The sequence below is a fragment of the Clupea harengus genome, chromosome 6 (genome assembly GCF_900700415.2).
Source record: "Clupea harengus chromosome 6, Ch_v2.0.2, whole genome shotgun sequence".
Classification (NCBI taxonomy): Eukaryota; Metazoa; Chordata; class Actinopteri; order Clupeiformes; family Clupeidae; genus Clupea; species Clupea harengus.
In genome coordinates, this window is record NC_045157.1 from 13,716,142 (window position 1) to 13,735,606 (window position 19,465).

Genomic DNA, 19,465 nt, shown 5'->3' on the forward strand with positions numbered 1-19,465 from the left:
CACTCAAAAACACATCCACAAAATAGCCAAAGAAACGTATCACATCATCATCACAAACAAACACAAGCACCATATTTTGCGCATGACTTAAGCTTAGTCTCTTCCATTTAATAGTCAGATATCGCTGCTACATTTATTTTACATTTCATATTTTAAGCCAAGACCAACACCCATGAGCAAGTGGCTTCTTTAAACTTTAATTATTAATGTAGCTCAGGCAGAAACATGCAATATCATGTTGCAATGTTCATGTGAGCATAACCGTTAATAAATAACAGTCTTGCTAGCTTGCTATTACATATCAGTAAGTACTACAAACTGGAAAACATGAAAACAACACAACAATCCAAAAGGAAAGAGTGGGGAGGGCGTTTGCTAAAACCATGGAGTTAATCATGCCTGCTATACATACATGGATTCTTAAAAACCCCATGTTACAGTAATCAATGGCAAATATATTCAACATCATTGACATTTGTGACATTATACACATAACCTTTGTATGCGTGTCAACAGTTCTGAAATTCTGTTAATGAATCCTGCTTTATAGAGGATGTGTGATGGTGTATATTCCAGTTATCAGTAGTCATGACCTGCTTTCATGGGTTTCATCTGTGACTGCTGCTGAGCTCATTCTTTGCCGGGAAATGTAATGCAAGCCCTTGGAGGTAAGGGTGCTTTGATTTATCTATGACCAGAACCTCTTTGAAATTCGGGCTGTCCTAGATTTCTCATTATTTATGTATTTATTTATTTATTTGTAAAACAGGCCAAACCAAAAATAGGCTTTTGCCCACCCCCAGAAAGAGGACAAGATAAAAAAACACAACAAAACACACACACACACACATACACACACACACACACACACACACACACACACAGACACACATACACACATACCACAGATAATGCTATCATCCGTAGTTTAACGATACATTTCGCCGAAACAGCATTTTATGAATTGCCTGGGCTGTATTTTAATGTGCTGCTTTATCAGCCCTGCTCCTTATCTCTCCCCAAACACGCACCTGTCACTCCCCTGGCCGAGAAGCCTTTTCTTCCCACAGCCTGATCCTCCCAAAGCTTATCGGGCTGTGCTCCTCTCCGACATGGCGCTCTCTGAGAAAGTGTCAAATGGATTTTCTACGCCTTTTTATTTTCCCTCACTGTCCCCTCCAAAGTCTGCAGAGCCGCATTAGAGCTCACGCCTCCACTATATCAAAGGCAGGGATGTTTCATACAGATGTACACGACTGTTGTACATTTAGATTTTTTTTCTAATGTTGTCTGGGGCGTGTGTTACATAAACAGCACAAGTGCCAAACGTGTCCATCAAAGATGCTCTCTAATGAACTATCCGCTGACCTATAACATGGATGCCTCTCAGTCTGTATTTTGGGCAGTTGTTGTTTTTGTTTTGGCTGCAAAGGCATGTTCCTGCAGAGATAGGTGCACCTGCGCCAAGGTACACCCCCCACAGACACACACACACACATTGCCGAAAAAAACATGTCCGCATAGGAATGATAGCACTCTCTGAGAAATGCCTGTGCGAGCAGAAAAGATGAAAGCAAGTTAAAATCACAAATGCAATAATTGTGTACTAGGTTTCTGTCAGAGAGTTTTATACCTCTTCCTCTTCCTCTCCATCTCCCTCCCCCACTCTCTGTTTCTGTCTCTGTCTCTGTCTCTGTCTCTGTCTCTCTCTCTCTCTCTCTCTCTCTCCCTCTCCCCCTTTCTCTCTCCCCCTGTCTCTCACTCTCTCTCTCTCTTTCTGCCCTCCTGGGAATCAGGATAATGATTATAATCATGCACAAGAGTGCGAAATTGCCACTATTGTTGCGATATTGAAAACCCCTCAGCATGGACTGGCTCTTTCTCCTCCCTTGCTTAAGTGCTTAAACACTGAACACACACGCATACAGCATTTTACAGGTATGGCCTTATAGTCTTGGCATGTCTCTTCACCTTCACAAAGATGAACACACACACACACACACACACACACACACACACACACACACACACACACACACACACACACACACACACACACACACACACACACAGCATATCACATCATATCACACTCAGCATATGACATATCACATGCACAAATGCATGGACTCACAATTACACTTGCTATCTTATACACACACACACACACACACACACACACACACACACACACACACACGCACACACACACACATGCTCGTGCATGTCACAGATTAAATATAATTGTATACCACTCTCTGCAGATTTGACTCCGTATGCCTTCCCCCGTATTCCCATCCCCCCTTGCATTCCCCCATGGTTGATGCTGCTGGAGTGTCACTCCTCATCGTCCTTCCAGAGTCCCCCTACCAGCCAAGCCTCCCTCGATTGCTCTCAGATCCTCCAATGAGTGTGTGTGTGTGTGCACTTCTCTGTGTGTGTTAGAGAGAGGAAGAGAGAGAGAGAGAGAGAGAGAGAGAGAGAGAGTGTGAACGTGTGGGTGTGCAGCACACGCAGATTGCCAGACAACAGCAGAAGGTTGAGGATACACACACACACTCAGGGAGGCAGAGAACAAACGCTTCCTGTCCAGCCGCCACTGCTCATTCAGAGAAGTTGAAAAGGACCTCAGCCCTCCTCTCCACACACAGGTAAGCACACTACAGGTCCGGCGGGATCTCTAGGCAGCACGCAGGACAGGATCCTGACCCTCCTGTCCCCATCCTGACTGCACTAACCACTGGGATCTAACGTGGGATTTTTTTTTTCTTCTTTTCCTTGCTGTTGTGCGGCAGCCAGGATGCAGTGCATCTTTTATCTGATTTGCATTAGAATCAATGCTGGAATCTGCAGAGTGTGATGCCACACCGCTGCTTTAACCCTTTGCTTTAAAAAAAAAATACATGGTGGTCGATCCCTTTGGTAAGGAGAGAAGCAAAAAAAAAAAAAAAGCTAGAGGCGTCTTTTGATGCTGGGCTGAGATATGAGGTTTATCAGTTGCCACACTGAGTAGCTCTTATCTGTTTCCTCTTTCCCCTTTGTTCACACTTGATGCTTGGGCAGCAGTTTCCTCCGCAAGCCTGTGAGAGATTTGAAGAGAGAAAGAAAGAATGAGAGAAGGAAAGAGAGAAAGAAAAGAGAGATGGAGCCAGAAGTGGCAGAGGGACTTTCTCTGGTTCCGCTTCGGGGGGTTGGGTGTTTTCTGTGAGGAACATGGAGGAGATAGGTGACAGGAGGAGATGATCAAGAAGGAGGTCAGGGATAGAGACCTCACACCCTGTAGCTAAGCTTGTTTCCTGGGTCTGTGAATGGGAGCTATGTGAGAGAGCAGGTAAGAGAAAAAAATCGCAGCCAGAGATCTACCCACCACAAACAAAAAGTAACAAAATGAAAATGTACGGAAACAGAAGGGAGGTTTTTGCACACGTTTATTATCTGTCTGTATGCACATGCTAGGCTCTCAGAATGTCAGCTTTTAAAAATCATTGCCATTTCAGACAACAGAAATCTCTGGAGAGCGCACGCTGGCTATCAGATGTCAACAGATTCATGTTTAGGTAAATGTATGAAAGTGATGAAGCGAGCAATTAATTCGATGATTAAATTATCATATGATCAAATGGCGAAAGAGAGAGATTTGGGCTGAACTGAGAAAGAGCTTGTTTGATAACATAGCACACCTGGGTATGAATCATGTCATGGTGACATACTGAGAAAAAAGGTGAATGGTTGAATAAAAAATGACTTGTTAAATGTTTTTGTAGGCAGGAATTGTGGATTTGGAATGACTACACACTCTTGCATGAACACAACTGACACAACACAAACATATTTCAGTCTTGAATTAACATGACCAAATAATCAAAACATCAGCACCATTAAGGAAACAGAATATGACGTTTTTTCTAACACGATCAAACAGACAATTTGAGCCATTTTGGCTGCTACAAGAGGTATAGAGGCAGAGTAATGTGTGCTGACAAACACTCATAGTCACTCAGTCAAACGTCTCTATTGGCCGCGCGAGCCAACCCATGAGCAGGTGGAGAGGAGCTAGGTGGGCGTTTCGCTCCTGTCCGAGCATTTGGGGAGGGAGAGACGCAACAACACGGCTGCTTAATGGCCAGAGACTGAACCTTCACCAGGGCCGTTAGTCCCAGCCAGGGATGACAGATTGCTAGAGGGACACACAGGAACCAACTCAGCCAGGAACTGCTTCCCGTGACCAAGATCCAAATGCAAGAGCAAAGGAGATACACTAAGTGTGTGTGTGGGTGTGTGGGTGTGTGGCTTGTGGGTGAAATTATGTTTTATTGATGAGCGGGTTGGTGAGGAGAGTGGGAGTACGAGTGTGGATTACGGGTTGGTGAGTGTGTTTTACAGTATGATACACAAAGAGTGGTGAGAAGGAAAATAACCAGTGGTTCTGAGGATTGGAGACACAGTACCCTGAATTGATATATTTTGCAGATGAGAGCCATATCTCTTTCATACTCCCCAGAACAAGCTCCTCCATTCTACTCTATTTCTTCTGTCTCGTTTTACTCTTCTGCCGTGTCTCCGTTCATGCGTGTGTGCTCCCTCGGAACATCTCTCTAAATGTTTTTCACACCTTCCTCCCCTTCTGCTTTCTACCCTTTCTTTCTCGGGGTCTTTCCACTCTTCCACTCCACTTGTCCTTTTATGTAAGAGCATTGTCACCCCAGCCACCAAACCTTCCCTCAATGATCGTACCCGTTTCATAAAAGACCCTTTTCATTTTACCTCCCCCCCCCCTTTGTATCTGTAGATACTCTCTGCCTTTCTCCACTTTCATTCTCTGTATATCCTCCTTTCAGCATTTGAAATCTTCTCAGCTTGCCAGTGCTGTCCATATAATTTTTACTGCCACCATTTCCACTGGCTTTTTCCACATGCTGTCACTCTGTACATGTTTTTTTTTTTTACCTTACCCCACCTATCTTTTCACTCCTTCTCTCTCCCTTTCTCCCTCCCTTCCTATCTCACTGTCTCCACCCCCTCACCCCCCGTTCGTGTGAAAGCTTTGTGGAAACGGACAAATCCGTGCCTCATGTCGTTGCTCCCCTTGAGTGGTGAGATGACATTTCCCAGTGCACTAACTGCCAGTGGCAGGACTGGGAAGGGTGGCGTTCTGTGAGATGAAAAGACTCCAGAGAGAGTGAGAGAGAGAGAGAGAGAGAGAGAGAGAGAATAGTGAAGACAGAGAGAGAAAAATAGAGAGAGAGAGAAAGAGATTCAGAGAGAAAAGCTTCTTCAGGCTTAGATACACCATGCTTTTCGGGCCATGTACGTATATCCCAAATTAAAGCACACATCTGTGGTGGACAGACCGGCGCAGACTGGCTTTAAAAGCCTTGGGGGAACAGAAACGCTGTGCAGGGCACCAGCAGAGAGGATGAGCTCAGGTAATTAGACGAGAGTGGATGTTTTCACACTTAACTGAGTTTATATGCATTTGTCTTCTGTCTGTATTTCTATTTGGGATTTCTATTCTATACAGGAAAGCGTGTTATTATTATCATCATCATCACCATCATTATTAGTATTAATAATAATAATAATAATAATAATATTGTTGTTATTGTTATTATTATTCTTGTTATTATTATTATTGCAGTGAATGTACTGTCTGTAAGTGATAATAACCATCTAAAGTGGGAAGATATAGACATTTGCTGAAGCTCTACAGCCCACATCTTTGAGTAGTGCTGAAAAGCAAGCTCACAGTGTGATCAACAGTGTGTCGGCTTGGTAAGACAGCTGTCTTATGCTTAGGGGACCTCATTGTCAGCCTTCAGTGGAAGGACAGAGCGGTTGTGGAGAGAGAGACACGGGCAGCAGGGGTGGGGTGGGGTGGGGAGGGGTGGCAAATGCTTCAATTAGCCCTGTTATTAAACAGATGAACAATATTATCCTGGCACAGACACCCTAGGACCATTATTTTTTTTTCCACAGAGCAGATAATCCCTCATATCGTTGGCTCACCGAGGAGAGCACCCCCCTGGTGACAAGAGCGATCTGGTGAGCAGGCGGAGATGCAGTTAGCAGACCAGAGCAAACCAGAGCCATATCTGCTGCTGTATACAAGAGCAATGCAGCATTGACATGCACGTGCCCACAGTCACCAGCCAGAGCGTAGGTTATATTCACACACAGAAACCACACACACACACACACACACACACACACACACACACACACACACACACACACACACCTGCATTTTACACTCAAGCAAGCACACAGATAATTCTACACATGTACAAAAATACATATAGCACATGCATACATACATATAGGTACATATGAGTACACTCACACATACATTCTGTGCAAATGGTAACACCGCCCATCTGCACAGAAACAAACAAACACATACACACACATACACATACACATACACACACACACACTGAGAGGAATCTATCCACCTTTCATGGTTGTTGAACTTTCCCCACATTCCAGTTGACTCAGACCTTGATTTATACAGTAATGTAAAAACATTTTTTTTAAATAATATTTGATTCCAGCAGACTTTTTGTCAGAAAGTAGGTCATCCTATCATCTCCCTCTCCCCTCCTCTCCTCTCACAAGTATCCTCTTCAGATGATTTGTGGGTGGAGGGTAGTGCACAACCGCAAGCCTCCTCCCGGAGGAGAAAGGTAGAGGTCCAGGCCATGCAGTGCGGCGCTACCCGATTTAGAGTTTTATTGATTTGTTTATCCATGCAGAATAATTGTCCGATTTTGACATGGCTGTATTGACTTTGAAGAGGCTGGTGGAAGTCCATCTCTACAGGGGTTTATAATGGCCTTTGCAGGTATGCAGTGACCAGTGTGAACGCTGTGTTGTGTTTAAGGGTCTCAGAGGTAAATAATGCGAAAATGTCATCGTCCCACAGGTGTTATAAAATCAACACTCTCCACCTAATAATGTGTGCTGTCTGGAAAGGGGAGGAGAGATTCTTATAGAATTATGGTAAATGTGTGAGCTAACATGGGCTTTCCGTTGTTGTGTACTAAAATACTGAAATAAACACCAGCAACTGTGATCATAGATGGGCTTTCCGTTGTTGTATACGCAAAAAATACTGAGATAAACACCAGTAACTGCGATCATAGATGGGCTTTCCGTTGTTGTATACGCAAAAAATACTGAGATAAACACTAGTAACTGTGATCATAGATGGGCTTTCCGTTGTTGTATGCTAAAAAATACTGAGATAAACACCAGTAACTGTGATCATAGATGGGCTTTCCGTTGTTGTATACGCAAAAAATACTGAGATAAACACTAGTAACTGTGATCATAGATGGGCTTTCCGTTGTTGTATGCTAAAAATACTGAGATAAACACCAGTAACTGCGATCATAGATGGGCTTTCCGTTGTTGTATACTAAAAAATACTGAGATAAACACCAGCAACTGTGATCATAGATGAGTCAACTCAGTAAACACTCCACCATTCCACCAAAGCCAATAATTTTTTCTCCACTATTCCTCCAGCACTCTTTCTCTCTCTGTCTGTGTGTGTGTGTGTGTGTGTGTGTGTGTGTGTGTGTGTGTGTGTGTGTGTGCGTGTGTGTGTGTGTGTGTGTGTGTGTGTGTATGTGTGTGTGTGTGAGTGTGTATGTGTGTGACTGTGTTTGTGTGTGACTGTGTTTGTGTGTGTGTGTGCTTGTGCTCATGTAGCACAATGTGTTATTTAAATGTGTTAGACTGAGTAACAGAGCGTTCACTTTCACTTGTGCAGTAGAATACGTTAAACACAACACTGTGTGGAGGTCTGTGGTTTAGAAAATACCATGGGGACCATAAGGACTGAAGGTCTGGTCCTTGAATAATGCAACTTGAAATGTGACTTGCTAAATAGAGGGTAGTTGAGTTAAAACTATTTCATGCAACTGGACAAACCTAAATGTGTTTAGTCTAATGCTATTCACAGTTTGTTTCGTAGGTAAATCATGTTAGAAGTGTAATGTGCGGAAGGTGATGTGGCACATGTTTCAGTGTGGCTACACCTGGTACAGTGTGCACGGTCAGGTCATAGTTAGGGAGAGGTAATACAAGAGCACAGTATCAATGTATGGTATATTATTATATATATTATGTAATAATAATATATATATTGTTATATACAGGTAATTAATATGTTACACTGTATATAGAGGTTTACATACAATGTAACAATGGCTAAGTAAGTTTCACTGAGGATACTGTTGCATATATCATTATGGTGAATGTCATGAGATTTGAATACATTTATACAAATATACCCCCTGCATGAAGAGAGTGGAGAGACAGTGAGCAAAGGTAAAGTAAGAAAGAGGTGGGGTTTTTACACAGTGTTTTCAAGGCAGGAATATTCCGCATCGCAATTCTGCCTAAAAGGTACGGAGGTGGAATAGGGGGTCATTGTTGTTCCGCCTCTGAGCTGGCAGCGGAGGTATAGTCACAGAGGCGGAATGACGTCTGTGTGAAAGGGAGAGCACATGGAACACGGGTAGGATGCAGCCTAAGCAGCTAACCGAAAGAAAGTGGGAAAGAAGACACAAATTGGACATAATAAGCAGTAACATGTTGAACATGATGCACACACCAACTTTGCTTAAGTCTGGACATTGCTATACATTAAAATCACCTGTCGTTGTTTTTGAAAGTAATAGGTAAGATAGTTTATTTACGGTGCATATGTTATGGCAACTCAGAATTCGGGACGTTCACATCGTATTTCCCCAGCCTGGGAACCAGCCGAACTTAGTCCGCCCACAACATTTGAGGTCGGGAAGTTCGGTCTGGCATTGCTCTGTTGGGGAGAAACTATCTCCGAACAGAAATGGTTTGGACTTATCAAATTGTCAGGGCGGGCTTTATACGACGATGGACAGATGATCAACAGTAACGTAATCAACCACGTCACCAAAGAGCGCTTGGTTTGAATTCGTTTTCAACAAACATGGCTGCCGCTGGAGAGCTGAGATGTGTTCTGCCATCAAGTCTGTTTTAGAAGACAGCGCATTCATTTTGAAAGAGGAACAGAGAAACGCGATCAAGGCATTTGTCTATCGAAAAGATTTTTTTGCCGTCTTTCTTATGGGATTCGATAAAAAAGTTTAATTTATCAGCTGGCCCTGGTCACATACTAAGTTGCTCTGATTGGTTGTAGGTAACCAATTGAGCAAAGAGGCATTTTTTTTCCTGGTTCGGTTGAAACACGCCCCATAATTACAGCCCAATGGAGCAGTATCAGACTCATATTCTGACTAGAATTATGAGTATGACAACGTCAGGCTAGTACTGTATTTCCCACCTCCGACTTGAATGCATTCAAGTCAAATGTAAACACAATGTGGTGATCAGTCATCAATGCGTTTTCCTTCTATCTGCTAGCTATAAATAATCATGTACATTTTGTTCTTGTTAATGTTGACACAGTGCCTTTTCATGCATCCTCACACATTTAAAAAGGTTTTTAACCTTTGATATTATGAAGGTCTCTCTTAGGCTGTTTGGTTCATCGCCATATTGATAACAATGTAAAATTGATTAAATGATGCACCTCACTGAATCTGGGGATATTTTTCTGAGTTTCTGAGTTGGAGCTATGTGTCAAGTGGCGCGGCTTTATAGGTGAAGCATCACGCCACGCTTCTGGTTCGGCACGACGGCTTGCAATGTAAAAGGACACACTATAGTTTTTGACTCAGTATAAGCAAGCGATGGTGGCATAATGAGTGGTCTTCTTAACGTGATTATTGCGGTATCTCTGTATAAAAAGGACTAGAGATAGAGAGATTCACAATCAACACCATCTCTCCTCCTCAGCCCACCCATAACTGTAATGAGGTAGAAGCTAACCTAAATCTGTCAGAAACAGAGGTCTTATTCTCACCTTCCCCACCACCATCTTTCTGTGCCTTTTTAAGTCTGAATCAGAGGCAACTTTACAACACCCATCCCCCTCCTCTGACTCAACAGCCAGAATGGATAAATCTTCATTTGGCTTGCGTTTCAGGGCGGTCCAGATTGCCATATTTGCACACAGTTTGTTTGTGACGGTTTGCCAGTGTGATTTGGGACTCCTGGGATGCTGACTGAAATACTGTGTGTGTGTGTGTGTGTGTGTGTGTGTGTGTGTGTGTGTGTGTGTGTGTGTGTGTGTGTGTGTGTGTGTGTGTGTGTGTGTGTGTGTGTGTGTGTGTGTGCGCGTGATTTTGTGTGTGTGCGTGATTTTGGGTGTGTACATGTGATTTACTAAAGATGCAGTGGAGCAGTAGCTCTAGATTTTTCAGTCTTTCTGAAGGCTGAACGTTTGCATATGATGAGCAGAGGGAGGCCTCATCCCTAATAGAGCCGTCCTGAAGGGGATACTCTCATCTGACAATGGAGACGGATCTAAAATGAATTCACATCCGATTAAATGATTATGTAAATTTTATATTTAAAGTGCAGTCTCTTTTTTTCCAGCCAGCATGCACAAAAGAAACATTGGGCGATCGAGCCATGCCTCGCCAGGAAATGTTAAAACAATTATTTTGTCATTTTAGCTGAGACATTATTTCTTTTCAGCACCCATAGATTCCTGAAAGGGATTTAGTGGGGCGAGTCGAGCTAGTGCAATCTCTAACTCTGTGTGGGAGGGAGGAATGGGGGACAAGCCAGCTTACATTCTTCAGACTTCTGCTGCAGTATCATTTTTTCTTCATCGGTGTAATTAAACCTTGTTTCTTTAGTCAAAGCCTGCAGGTCCATATTCACTTTCATGCTCTCTTGGTGCTACTCAAAACTATAACGAAGGACAGAGGGGAATGTTTTTTGAATGCTGAAGTCTGTTCTCAGCCGTGTGTCTCGTGCTGTCCTGAGCGTCCTCTGTTTGGCTGTGTGCTTTGGCTCTCGTGTGTCCTATTTAGAGGGTGAAAGGAACCCCGTGGTCATCAGCTATTGATATCTGTGCCCGCCAGTGAGCAGGGGCATCTGCAGCTGCGAGGACAGATGAAAAAGCCCTCTATCATTTTTTTCAGACGGAGGAGATTGTGTTTCAGAGCATGGTGGCAGGAGGAATAATGCCTCTCTGTCTGTTGTTTATGCTTGATGAGTGATGCACTCTGTCCTCGGCAGCGGCCTGCCAAAATGGCCAGACAGACACAACAGTCACTGGGATTTCATGATCACTTTCTTCCCTCTTCAAGGGAACTAACTTCAAGAGACATCTAAGAGGAAGAAAGAGAGAGTAAAACAAATGTAAAAATAAGCCTCTCAAAACCTGGAGTGTGTAGCTGCTGTCGTGTCAGAATAGTGTACTGATAACAGCCCCTCTTACATAATGGACCCATCTGTTTTGAATATTAATGTCACATCAATTTACACTGTTTAAATTAGGAAGTCAGAAATCAAACAAAATCATTCCTTTTTATCTGCTCGTTTGGAAAGCATTTTGAATTACCAATGTGTATTAATTGTGCTTTATAAATTGACTTGCCTTGCCTTACCTAACCTTTTCTCTTAGGTCACACATTTAAATTCCGCAGTCCCAAACCTCATCGTCAGAGCTCTCCGCAGGACCATTTTAGAGCAAATGAAATAATTTTTTGAAGTGATGGTAAATAAATGGAAATGGATGGAAAAATAAATAAGTGAAAATGTTGTTCCCAAAAACTGCTGCTGAGTGGGAGATGTTTGTTATCACCTTCACCAGGCGCACAGACAGAGTGACGGCCCCCACACCCCTCCTGACTCAGTCCTTCAAACAGATTCGAAATGGCTCCCAAATTCAGTTGGCTAAGTGCTACTGGTAAACACAATGGCACTTTTAAGCTTTAGTATTGCCAACAGTAAATAAGCAGAACTATGGCCAAGGGTTTTAACAAGTACTAATTAGTGTCAGTATTTGTGTTGACAGTTCAGGTGAAGCCTAGCACTTGTGGCATGCACTCTGAAATTATTAAGAAAAGAACATGAATAAATTATTGAATAGGTCAAGAAATTGAAGTTTTAAAAGTGGCATATGATTGGCATCATATGACCTTGATGGAGAGAGATGAACATAAATATGATCACACTTAAAGTCGTAAGTAAGTTGGAGAATATTTGTAGAATCCTTTTAACTAATCTTTTCTCAGTACTGATCGAAGTATATGAGCCTACAGAAATGCAAAATGTCTTACTGAAAACTAACATAGTAGGTCCATGAAATCAGCTCTTTTTTAAGGTAATACACGCCCACATATCCGACTGACACAGTGACAAATCTAAACCACCCTTTCAATGCAATTCTGCCACATTTTAGCCTTTTAAATCTGACTGTGACGTGAGGCGTTAGCCCTCAGCAGTTATTTTGGTGGAGTGAGTAGTGAACATGAATGAGTCACAGTGAAGCATATTTGTCAGCAGTGACTGGCACCAGGCTCAGCGTGTCAGCGCAATTTCACATCCAGCGCATGAATTGGCCTCATTCATTGACTGATTATGGACAATCACAGCTTACTGTTCTAACAGCCTCTGTCTCATAAAACGTAACCTACAACAGTATTGTAAATTATATTTATATATTGGCGGTTAAAGTCTGTAAGGATGTGTTTTTTTTCCCTAAAATCTGTTGATTTTCTTGAAGGGAAAACATAGCCATTCACGGACTCGGTCTCGAAACTGATATAACTGTGCTACTTAGTCATCCCATTCCTGAAAGAGCTTTAAGACAGCCTGGCTAGAAGGTCGATAAATAGAGGATATATGTAGGAAGTATCTTTTGGATTTAGTTAAGTTTCAGTTCAGTCCATGCTGATGGTTGCTGGTTGTTGGAAGAGAGTTCTTTGTGGAAAGAGTTTTTGTGTGACAAAAGGGTGTCGGGCCCGTCTTATTGACATGTGACACACACGTGAATGATCAAGGTCAAGTTTTATGTTGTATTCTCTCTCATTTTTCTCTCTGTATCTGTTTCTATTTGCTCTCAATTTAACGCTTTCATATTTTGGCTCTCAATTTTGAAACCAAGTTGAGAGATTTTGCCTGATTACAGAATAACACCCTTATGTAACTAAATAATATTTCTCCACACATATTTAGTCATCAAATCATAACATAGTCTATGTAAATATATTGCACAAGCTATACATTTATATGACAGACATTTCAATATTACTACAACAAATCTTTAGCAACGGAATCACACTATTGAGTCAACATGATGTTCCTCCTCTTAGATCATATAAATATTTCTCACTTTATTGTCTTGCCATATGTGTTGCTATTCCAACGCGTATAACTTCATCAACCTTATCAGCTGTGCAAAACACCACTGCAATTGTCAGGTTGGGTGTCTGTATTCTCCAACATCCAGATCATTCTCAACAGGGCCAGCAAGAGCCACACACCTACTGAACCCCGTTCCAATTTGCTCTTCACCATGTCTCATTAAAAACAAATGAATTCACGTGTTTTATCCTTGTGATTAAAATAGCAGCCTTTAAAAGCTGGGTAAGCCAGACAGTATGTTAAGGGTTTGTAGTGATTTCCATTTCAAAGGACCATCACACAAGCCTGTTCTGCTGTGGGCCACGGTCTGTGCACCAGGTGATTAACATGATAAGAATGCTGGACGCTCATTCCCTTGTGTTTTTGGGTGCCAAGGAAACCAACCTTTGACTGTGGCTGTTTGTTCAATTATTCGTTGTCTTTTTTTCCATTTAGTGTCTGATTCAATATATGCTCCTCCAACACCATTCACCTCACACGTTCTCATTCTAAGGAATGAAGGAGGCTCAGCCAAATTTGAAACTGAGTTGAGGGTTTTGTGAAGACTGTCATTTAGCTGATCAGAGGCAATTTGAATGAGTCCCTGTATACAGGCTTCTAGAATCTGTCATCTTCTTGTAGCATGTGCTCCACTGAGACAGTATAGTCTCCAGCCATTAAATGCTTTTGCCATACAGATGATACAAGAGGAGTGTGAATTCAGTGTGCCTCTCTCTTAATCATTGTATGGCAACCAGGGATATTATCAGGATAGCCTTTCCGAAGTATCCTTCTTTACCGTGGATTTTTTTTACAAAACATTAGGATCCACCACATTTGTGCGACCAGATCTCTGCATGGCAACAACAATAACTGTGCTTTTTTAAGCCTCATTTGACACAAGCATAGCCGTCAGCTGAGCATTTCGCATCTGCTCAAAGGGGGTAAAAGCATTTTTTTTTAAACAGAAAATATCTGCAATCTCTCCTCCCCTGAGGTCTCATTAAGTAACACAACAGAGATTTATTTATTTCATTCGTGCATTTTGGCCGCCAAAGCAGTGTCCTTGTTTTCACTCCGCTGCTTTGCCTAGGACCATCCTGCCATGCTGGTTCCTCCTCGGAGCTTAGCAGCTGCTGTTGTCAGAGGGATGATTTAGTGACACAGGTTGACTAATGTACTGTTTCACACACATTATAATACATTAGATTAACATCATAATAGCATGATCCTTATCTTGCCAGTAATCTCATTTTGTGCTGTTTCATCACAACTACTCTCTGCCATTTGGGTCTCATTACCCATTGAAGCTGTATCACATTTTGTGACTGTATCACATTTGGTGACAGTATCACAGATGTCAAAGGGCTGACACCTTCTCCTGAAGTGGCAAACAAGAGACAATATGAGTGATCCTTAGAGAGATATCCTTTGCCATATGACTAATTTGCATTTGCATGCAGTTAAGAATTGAGCAGTGGTGATGACAGTGATGTTGCTTGTTGTGATTAGTGTACAGACTGTGAGTATCTTAGAGGCTTAGTGTGTCTATTTGTTTCATTTGGGGGGAATATGTAGTAGCTTTTGAAATGGAAAAAAAAGATAAATGCATATTCTTTCATTTACAAACGGCCAATCTTACACTATTTGCTTCAGCTTAAAGGATGGCATTTGTGAAGGCTAAAAATATAAAAAGACACCCACATCACAGATGTGACACAATGCCTGATGACAAGAACAGGATAGGGGCAGGATTGCGATCATTCTGATGAATGTAATCTGTGTCGGGCACGGATCATCCAAGAATTACACACTACTGAGCACAACCTGCTTCGCATCTGGTTAGAAACCAAATTGTGTTGGCTGACATTACCGAAGCGCGAGCCACTGGCACAAAACCAAGCCCCAAATATAAGCCCCAAAAAGTGCTTGACATTCGTTTCAAAAGCCCGATAAAGCATAAAAAGGAATTTGTGCGCTATGAAGAGGTAGCAGGAACATTAGACTGTGTGTAGAGTGCAGTTTGATTTCACTACCTTTGAAGATTTTATCCAGCAACACTTCAGGTATTAAAAGGGCTTTAAAGAGAGAGAGCACATAAAACAATGTTATTGGAAATGATCACAAGCAGACCCATTCCTGTCAAGGGATGACCAAATAATTACAGGAGGTAGTGGAGCTGACTTAAGCTGAAGAAAACTACTGAATTTGTGGACAGCTCTTTCCAAAGCCTTTGTGTATAACCTTTCCATGGATTTATAAGCCACAAAAAAGGAGTAAGTCTTAATACTTAGCATGCATGCAACTAAAGCATGCATTTTTTAAATATATCCCCATTCAACATCAACAGACTTCATGCAATTAAAGCAATTATTGTCATATTGCTTTGAGAGGTGACACTACTCTGCTTTGAACCATAACCCACCCCAAAGTTAATTACTGTTGGGTATTTTATATTTTTAATTACCACCACTGCTTAGTTAAGGGAAGTAATTTCACATTTCCCTGATTTAAAGTGTTAAATGATCTGCATATTCGTAACCATCTTATACCTCTACAAGAGCACACTACATCCCTAACACCCTAACATGTAGCATGGCCGGTATAAACAAATTGACAATGCTCTGTCCTCTCCAGCTCCTTCATTAGCAAAGTCAAGTGTGTGCTCCCAAGTAGTAATTAGCTCCTAATTAATGCAGCCTCACTTCTATGTGATCCCACAACAAAGCAGATACAAGCATTTCAACCTGCAGAGTTCTCTGTGGGGACCATTTGGAGTCAATCACCAGCTCTTCCTCCAGCTTTGACACTGTGGAGAAGACTAGCATTGGGTGTTCAGAGCACTGTGCTGCTGCTGCGAACATCTGCTGAAAAGTCGTGTCTGTTCACTTGAGAAACCAGAACAAGTCGGTTTATTAAATATATGGAAATTGCTGAAAGGGGCAGGGGAATCCGAATGCAAATCAGTCTTGTTTAGTCAGTTGGGACATATTCAGAGAGCTTCCCATAATGATTTAAAATAAATACATACATTACAATTCAAAACAGAATAAACTGCACAAAGTAGAATGCCAATGCGCATGCAGAAAGCCTACGTATAAATAAACTGAATACGTTTAAATTGATTCGCTTTTCTACCGCAATTTCAAACAATTTGTCATATTTTACAGTACACTTCCATCACTTCTGTCATTACAATAAGTGCCCAGAAAAGTCCTCTCTGGAGCAGGTCTAGCCCTTATCTGGTACGAGTTAGAGCCAGGTCTTAGTGTTATGTAGAGAATGTTGATATCTGGGTAGAATGTTGCCAGCTGGTTCTGGAATGAGACAGACAAGCCTGGTGTAAATACCACTTCACTGTACTGCATGCACTTCACGGCATGCCTCCCTGCGTTACAGGTTTCCAGCTATGATTAATATTTTATGCACTGTAATTTTTTCCCTACTGACATATTGCTTTGATCAGAGCTGGATTATTCCATTAAACATGCATTCACTTTCACCAGACATGATTTGTTTGCTGTCATTAAAAATCTGATAGAAGATGCGTGCTGTAATAATGTCATTGTGTGCTTCCAGAATAAATTAGGATATTTTTGGATAACTCTGCTTCAGCAGACTTTTTTGAGAAAATGCATTTATTTATTTCTCATTACCGTGTCAATATGAATATGTTAATTTCAACTTGACATTTTTGTAATTGAAGTCTGGAGGCAGAAACAAAAAAGTTGAAAAAAATATAGACAAACACTGTGAATCAGTCACACAACACTGGTGCAATGTACACACAGAGGAATAGTCCACAGGTAAATTCGTCATGTTGACACTGACTGCTTCGAGGAATTGTATAGTGTAACATTTTTGTAGAAGAATGACATTACACTTATGTTTGTGAATTGTTTCACATTATTACTTCATCATTACAATATCTGAAAATTACACAAGAGTGACATAGAAATTCAGATCTGCTAAATGCAATGTTTTGTGTCATAAATCTCCAGCACTGAGCAGTCAAGCAGAACAAATCAAATTCTCACTCAGCTGTGACTCAGTTGGATAACTGCTACCTAAATGATTTATTAATACTGAGAGAATTTCAATATTCTGTTTGATGTTTTCTCATGACAATAGGTGGGCAGTGACCTTTATGACCTACACCATGACCTATGTTTTCATCTAGAATTTCAAAAAGGTTTATTTACGTTCGATCTCTCATGACAGTGTCTGAATAAAACATTCTACTGCAAGTCAACCTTGAGATTTAATACAATTTACTTGAATGCTACAAAATTGTAGACCACTGAGAATTCAAGGTTAACTAATGTAACTTAACTCTTATTCTCTTTGATCCCCACAGAAATAAGGATGAAGCACACCTGGCCTCTCCTGATTTGTCTGTTGAGTCATGTGACCCTGGCGTGGGGGATTGCCCGTCTGGCAGATGACGTGGAACAGCGGTCGGCCTTCTCCGTGGCACGCACTAACAGCATGGAGGGTGGCCCCAAGATGGTGATCACCTTCGACAAGGTCTACGTCAACATCGGCGGTGACTTCGACCCCAAAGCAGGAATGTTCCGCTGCCGGATACCCGGGGCGTACTACTTCTCGTTTACTGTAGGGAAGTTCCCCCGCCGGGACCTGTCGGTCATGCTGATGAAGAACCGTAACGAGGTGCAGGCCATCGTCTACGACGAGAACGCCGGAGAGGAGAGGAAGGTGCAGAGTCAGAGTGCCATGCTGCAGCTTGACTTCGGTGACACCGTCTGGCTCCGTCTCCATGGTGACCCGCGCTACGCCATCTACAGCAACACAGGCCACTACACCACCTTCAATGGCTACCTGATCTACCCGGACACATACAGCTTCCAAGAACCGGTTGTCAAGGAGACGACAAACCGCAACATGAACGAGGCGGTAGATCATGAGGAGCACGTCCAGCAAGACAGGGACAACCCAGACGCCAGAGAGAACACAATGAAAGCACAGGAGGAGCAGGAGGAGCAGGAAGAGGAAGAGGAACAGCAACAGCAACAGATAGAAGAAGAAGAGGAGGACCCCAGGTCAGCCTTCTCCGTGGGCCGCACCCAGAGCATCGTGGGGGTCGACCGAGGTCACGTCGAGCACCATCCCATCACCTTCGACTCGGATTTCGTCAACATTGGCAACGACTTCAACATGTCCACCGGCACCTTTTCCTGCCGCCTGCCGGGGGCTTACTACTTCTCTTTCAACGCCGGCAAGCTCCCCCACAAGACCCTGTCAATCAAGCTCATGAAGAACCACCTGGAAGTGCAGGCCATGATCTACGACGACAGCGACCAGGAGAAGGCTCTACAGAGCCAGAGCCTGATGCTCCAGCTGCAGCGAGGCGACACCGTTTGGCTCTACAGTCACCAGCGGGAGGGATTCGGGGCCTACAGCAACCACGCAAAGTACATCACCTTCACTGGCTTCCTGGTGTACCCTGAAGCCCCCAAGCAGAAGGCACAGGAGCAGCAGAGCACAAAGCCCTAACTCATAGGGATTGGGGATGGGTCCCAGGAACATTGGGAAAGTGCTTGCTTGGATAAATGTTGGTCTGATATGTTTGTTAATGAGTCATAGTCCAACTAAACTCTTTCCCTGTATATGCTGTTGTGGCTTTTTTTATTATTATTTTTTTTAAATCAGGAACCTTTCAAGATGTGACTTCCATCATGCCTGTACGCCTTGTAAGGGTATCTCTGGAAAAAGTCTGTTTATTAAGTCTGTTGAGAGTCTAATCATTAAGTCATTGTCTTGAGTGGTTGAAAAGCCACCATATGGCTTTGCAAATGATGTGATTAAGCTCCAAAATTTTGAATTGACAACAAGGAACTCACATAAATATATGAGTGATTTTCCAGCAGAATACTCCTCAATGAAATGGGGTAGGTCCGAGCTTTATCGCTCCTAATAGTGTTATTATTCTTTGGTACAAACTCAACCATTCTAGTGCTGAAAGCCAGAACAATTACCGAAATGGTAATCTGACTATTCTTCTCTTTGTGCTTTCCATCACTATTGATAAAACAAAATGACCGATCCATAATCATTCATTCAGTTCAAATTGCAGGTTCTATATTGTCAACAGTAATGTTTGTTAAAATCAGGTTGTTTGAATTAGTTCCTTAAATTGTATGGTGGGTGAAGAACACAGGCTAGAGCACGAACAGATGCATCTTGGACTCCCTGG

General features: G+C 42.4%; 1 protein-coding gene across 3 annotated transcripts; it reads left to right on the forward strand.

Annotated features, from left to right (window-relative positions):
- The first annotated feature begins 2,475 nt into the window (after positions 1-2,475).
- On the forward strand, positions 2,476-19,418 carry c1qtnf4 (C1q and TNF related 4). 3 transcript variants are annotated; one of them, XM_012818929.3, is made up of 2 exons: positions 2,476-2,651; positions 17,609-19,418. In XM_012818929.3, the coding sequence occupies exon 2, from the start codon at positions 17,617-17,619 to the stop codon at positions 18,763-18,765; it is 1,149 nt and encodes a 382-aa protein (XP_012674383.2). In that variant the 5' UTR covers positions 2,476-2,651; positions 17,609-17,616; the 3' UTR covers positions 18,766-19,418. The 3 variants fall into 3 exon arrangements, with proteins under 3 accessions (XP_012674383.2, XP_031424949.1, XP_031424950.1); XM_031569089.2 differs by lacking the exon at positions 2,476-2,651 and adding an exon at positions 5,286-5,426; XM_031569090.1 differs by lacking the exon at positions 2,476-2,651 and adding an exon at positions 6,814-6,841.
- The last annotated feature ends 47 nt before the right edge of the window (positions 19,419-19,465 follow it).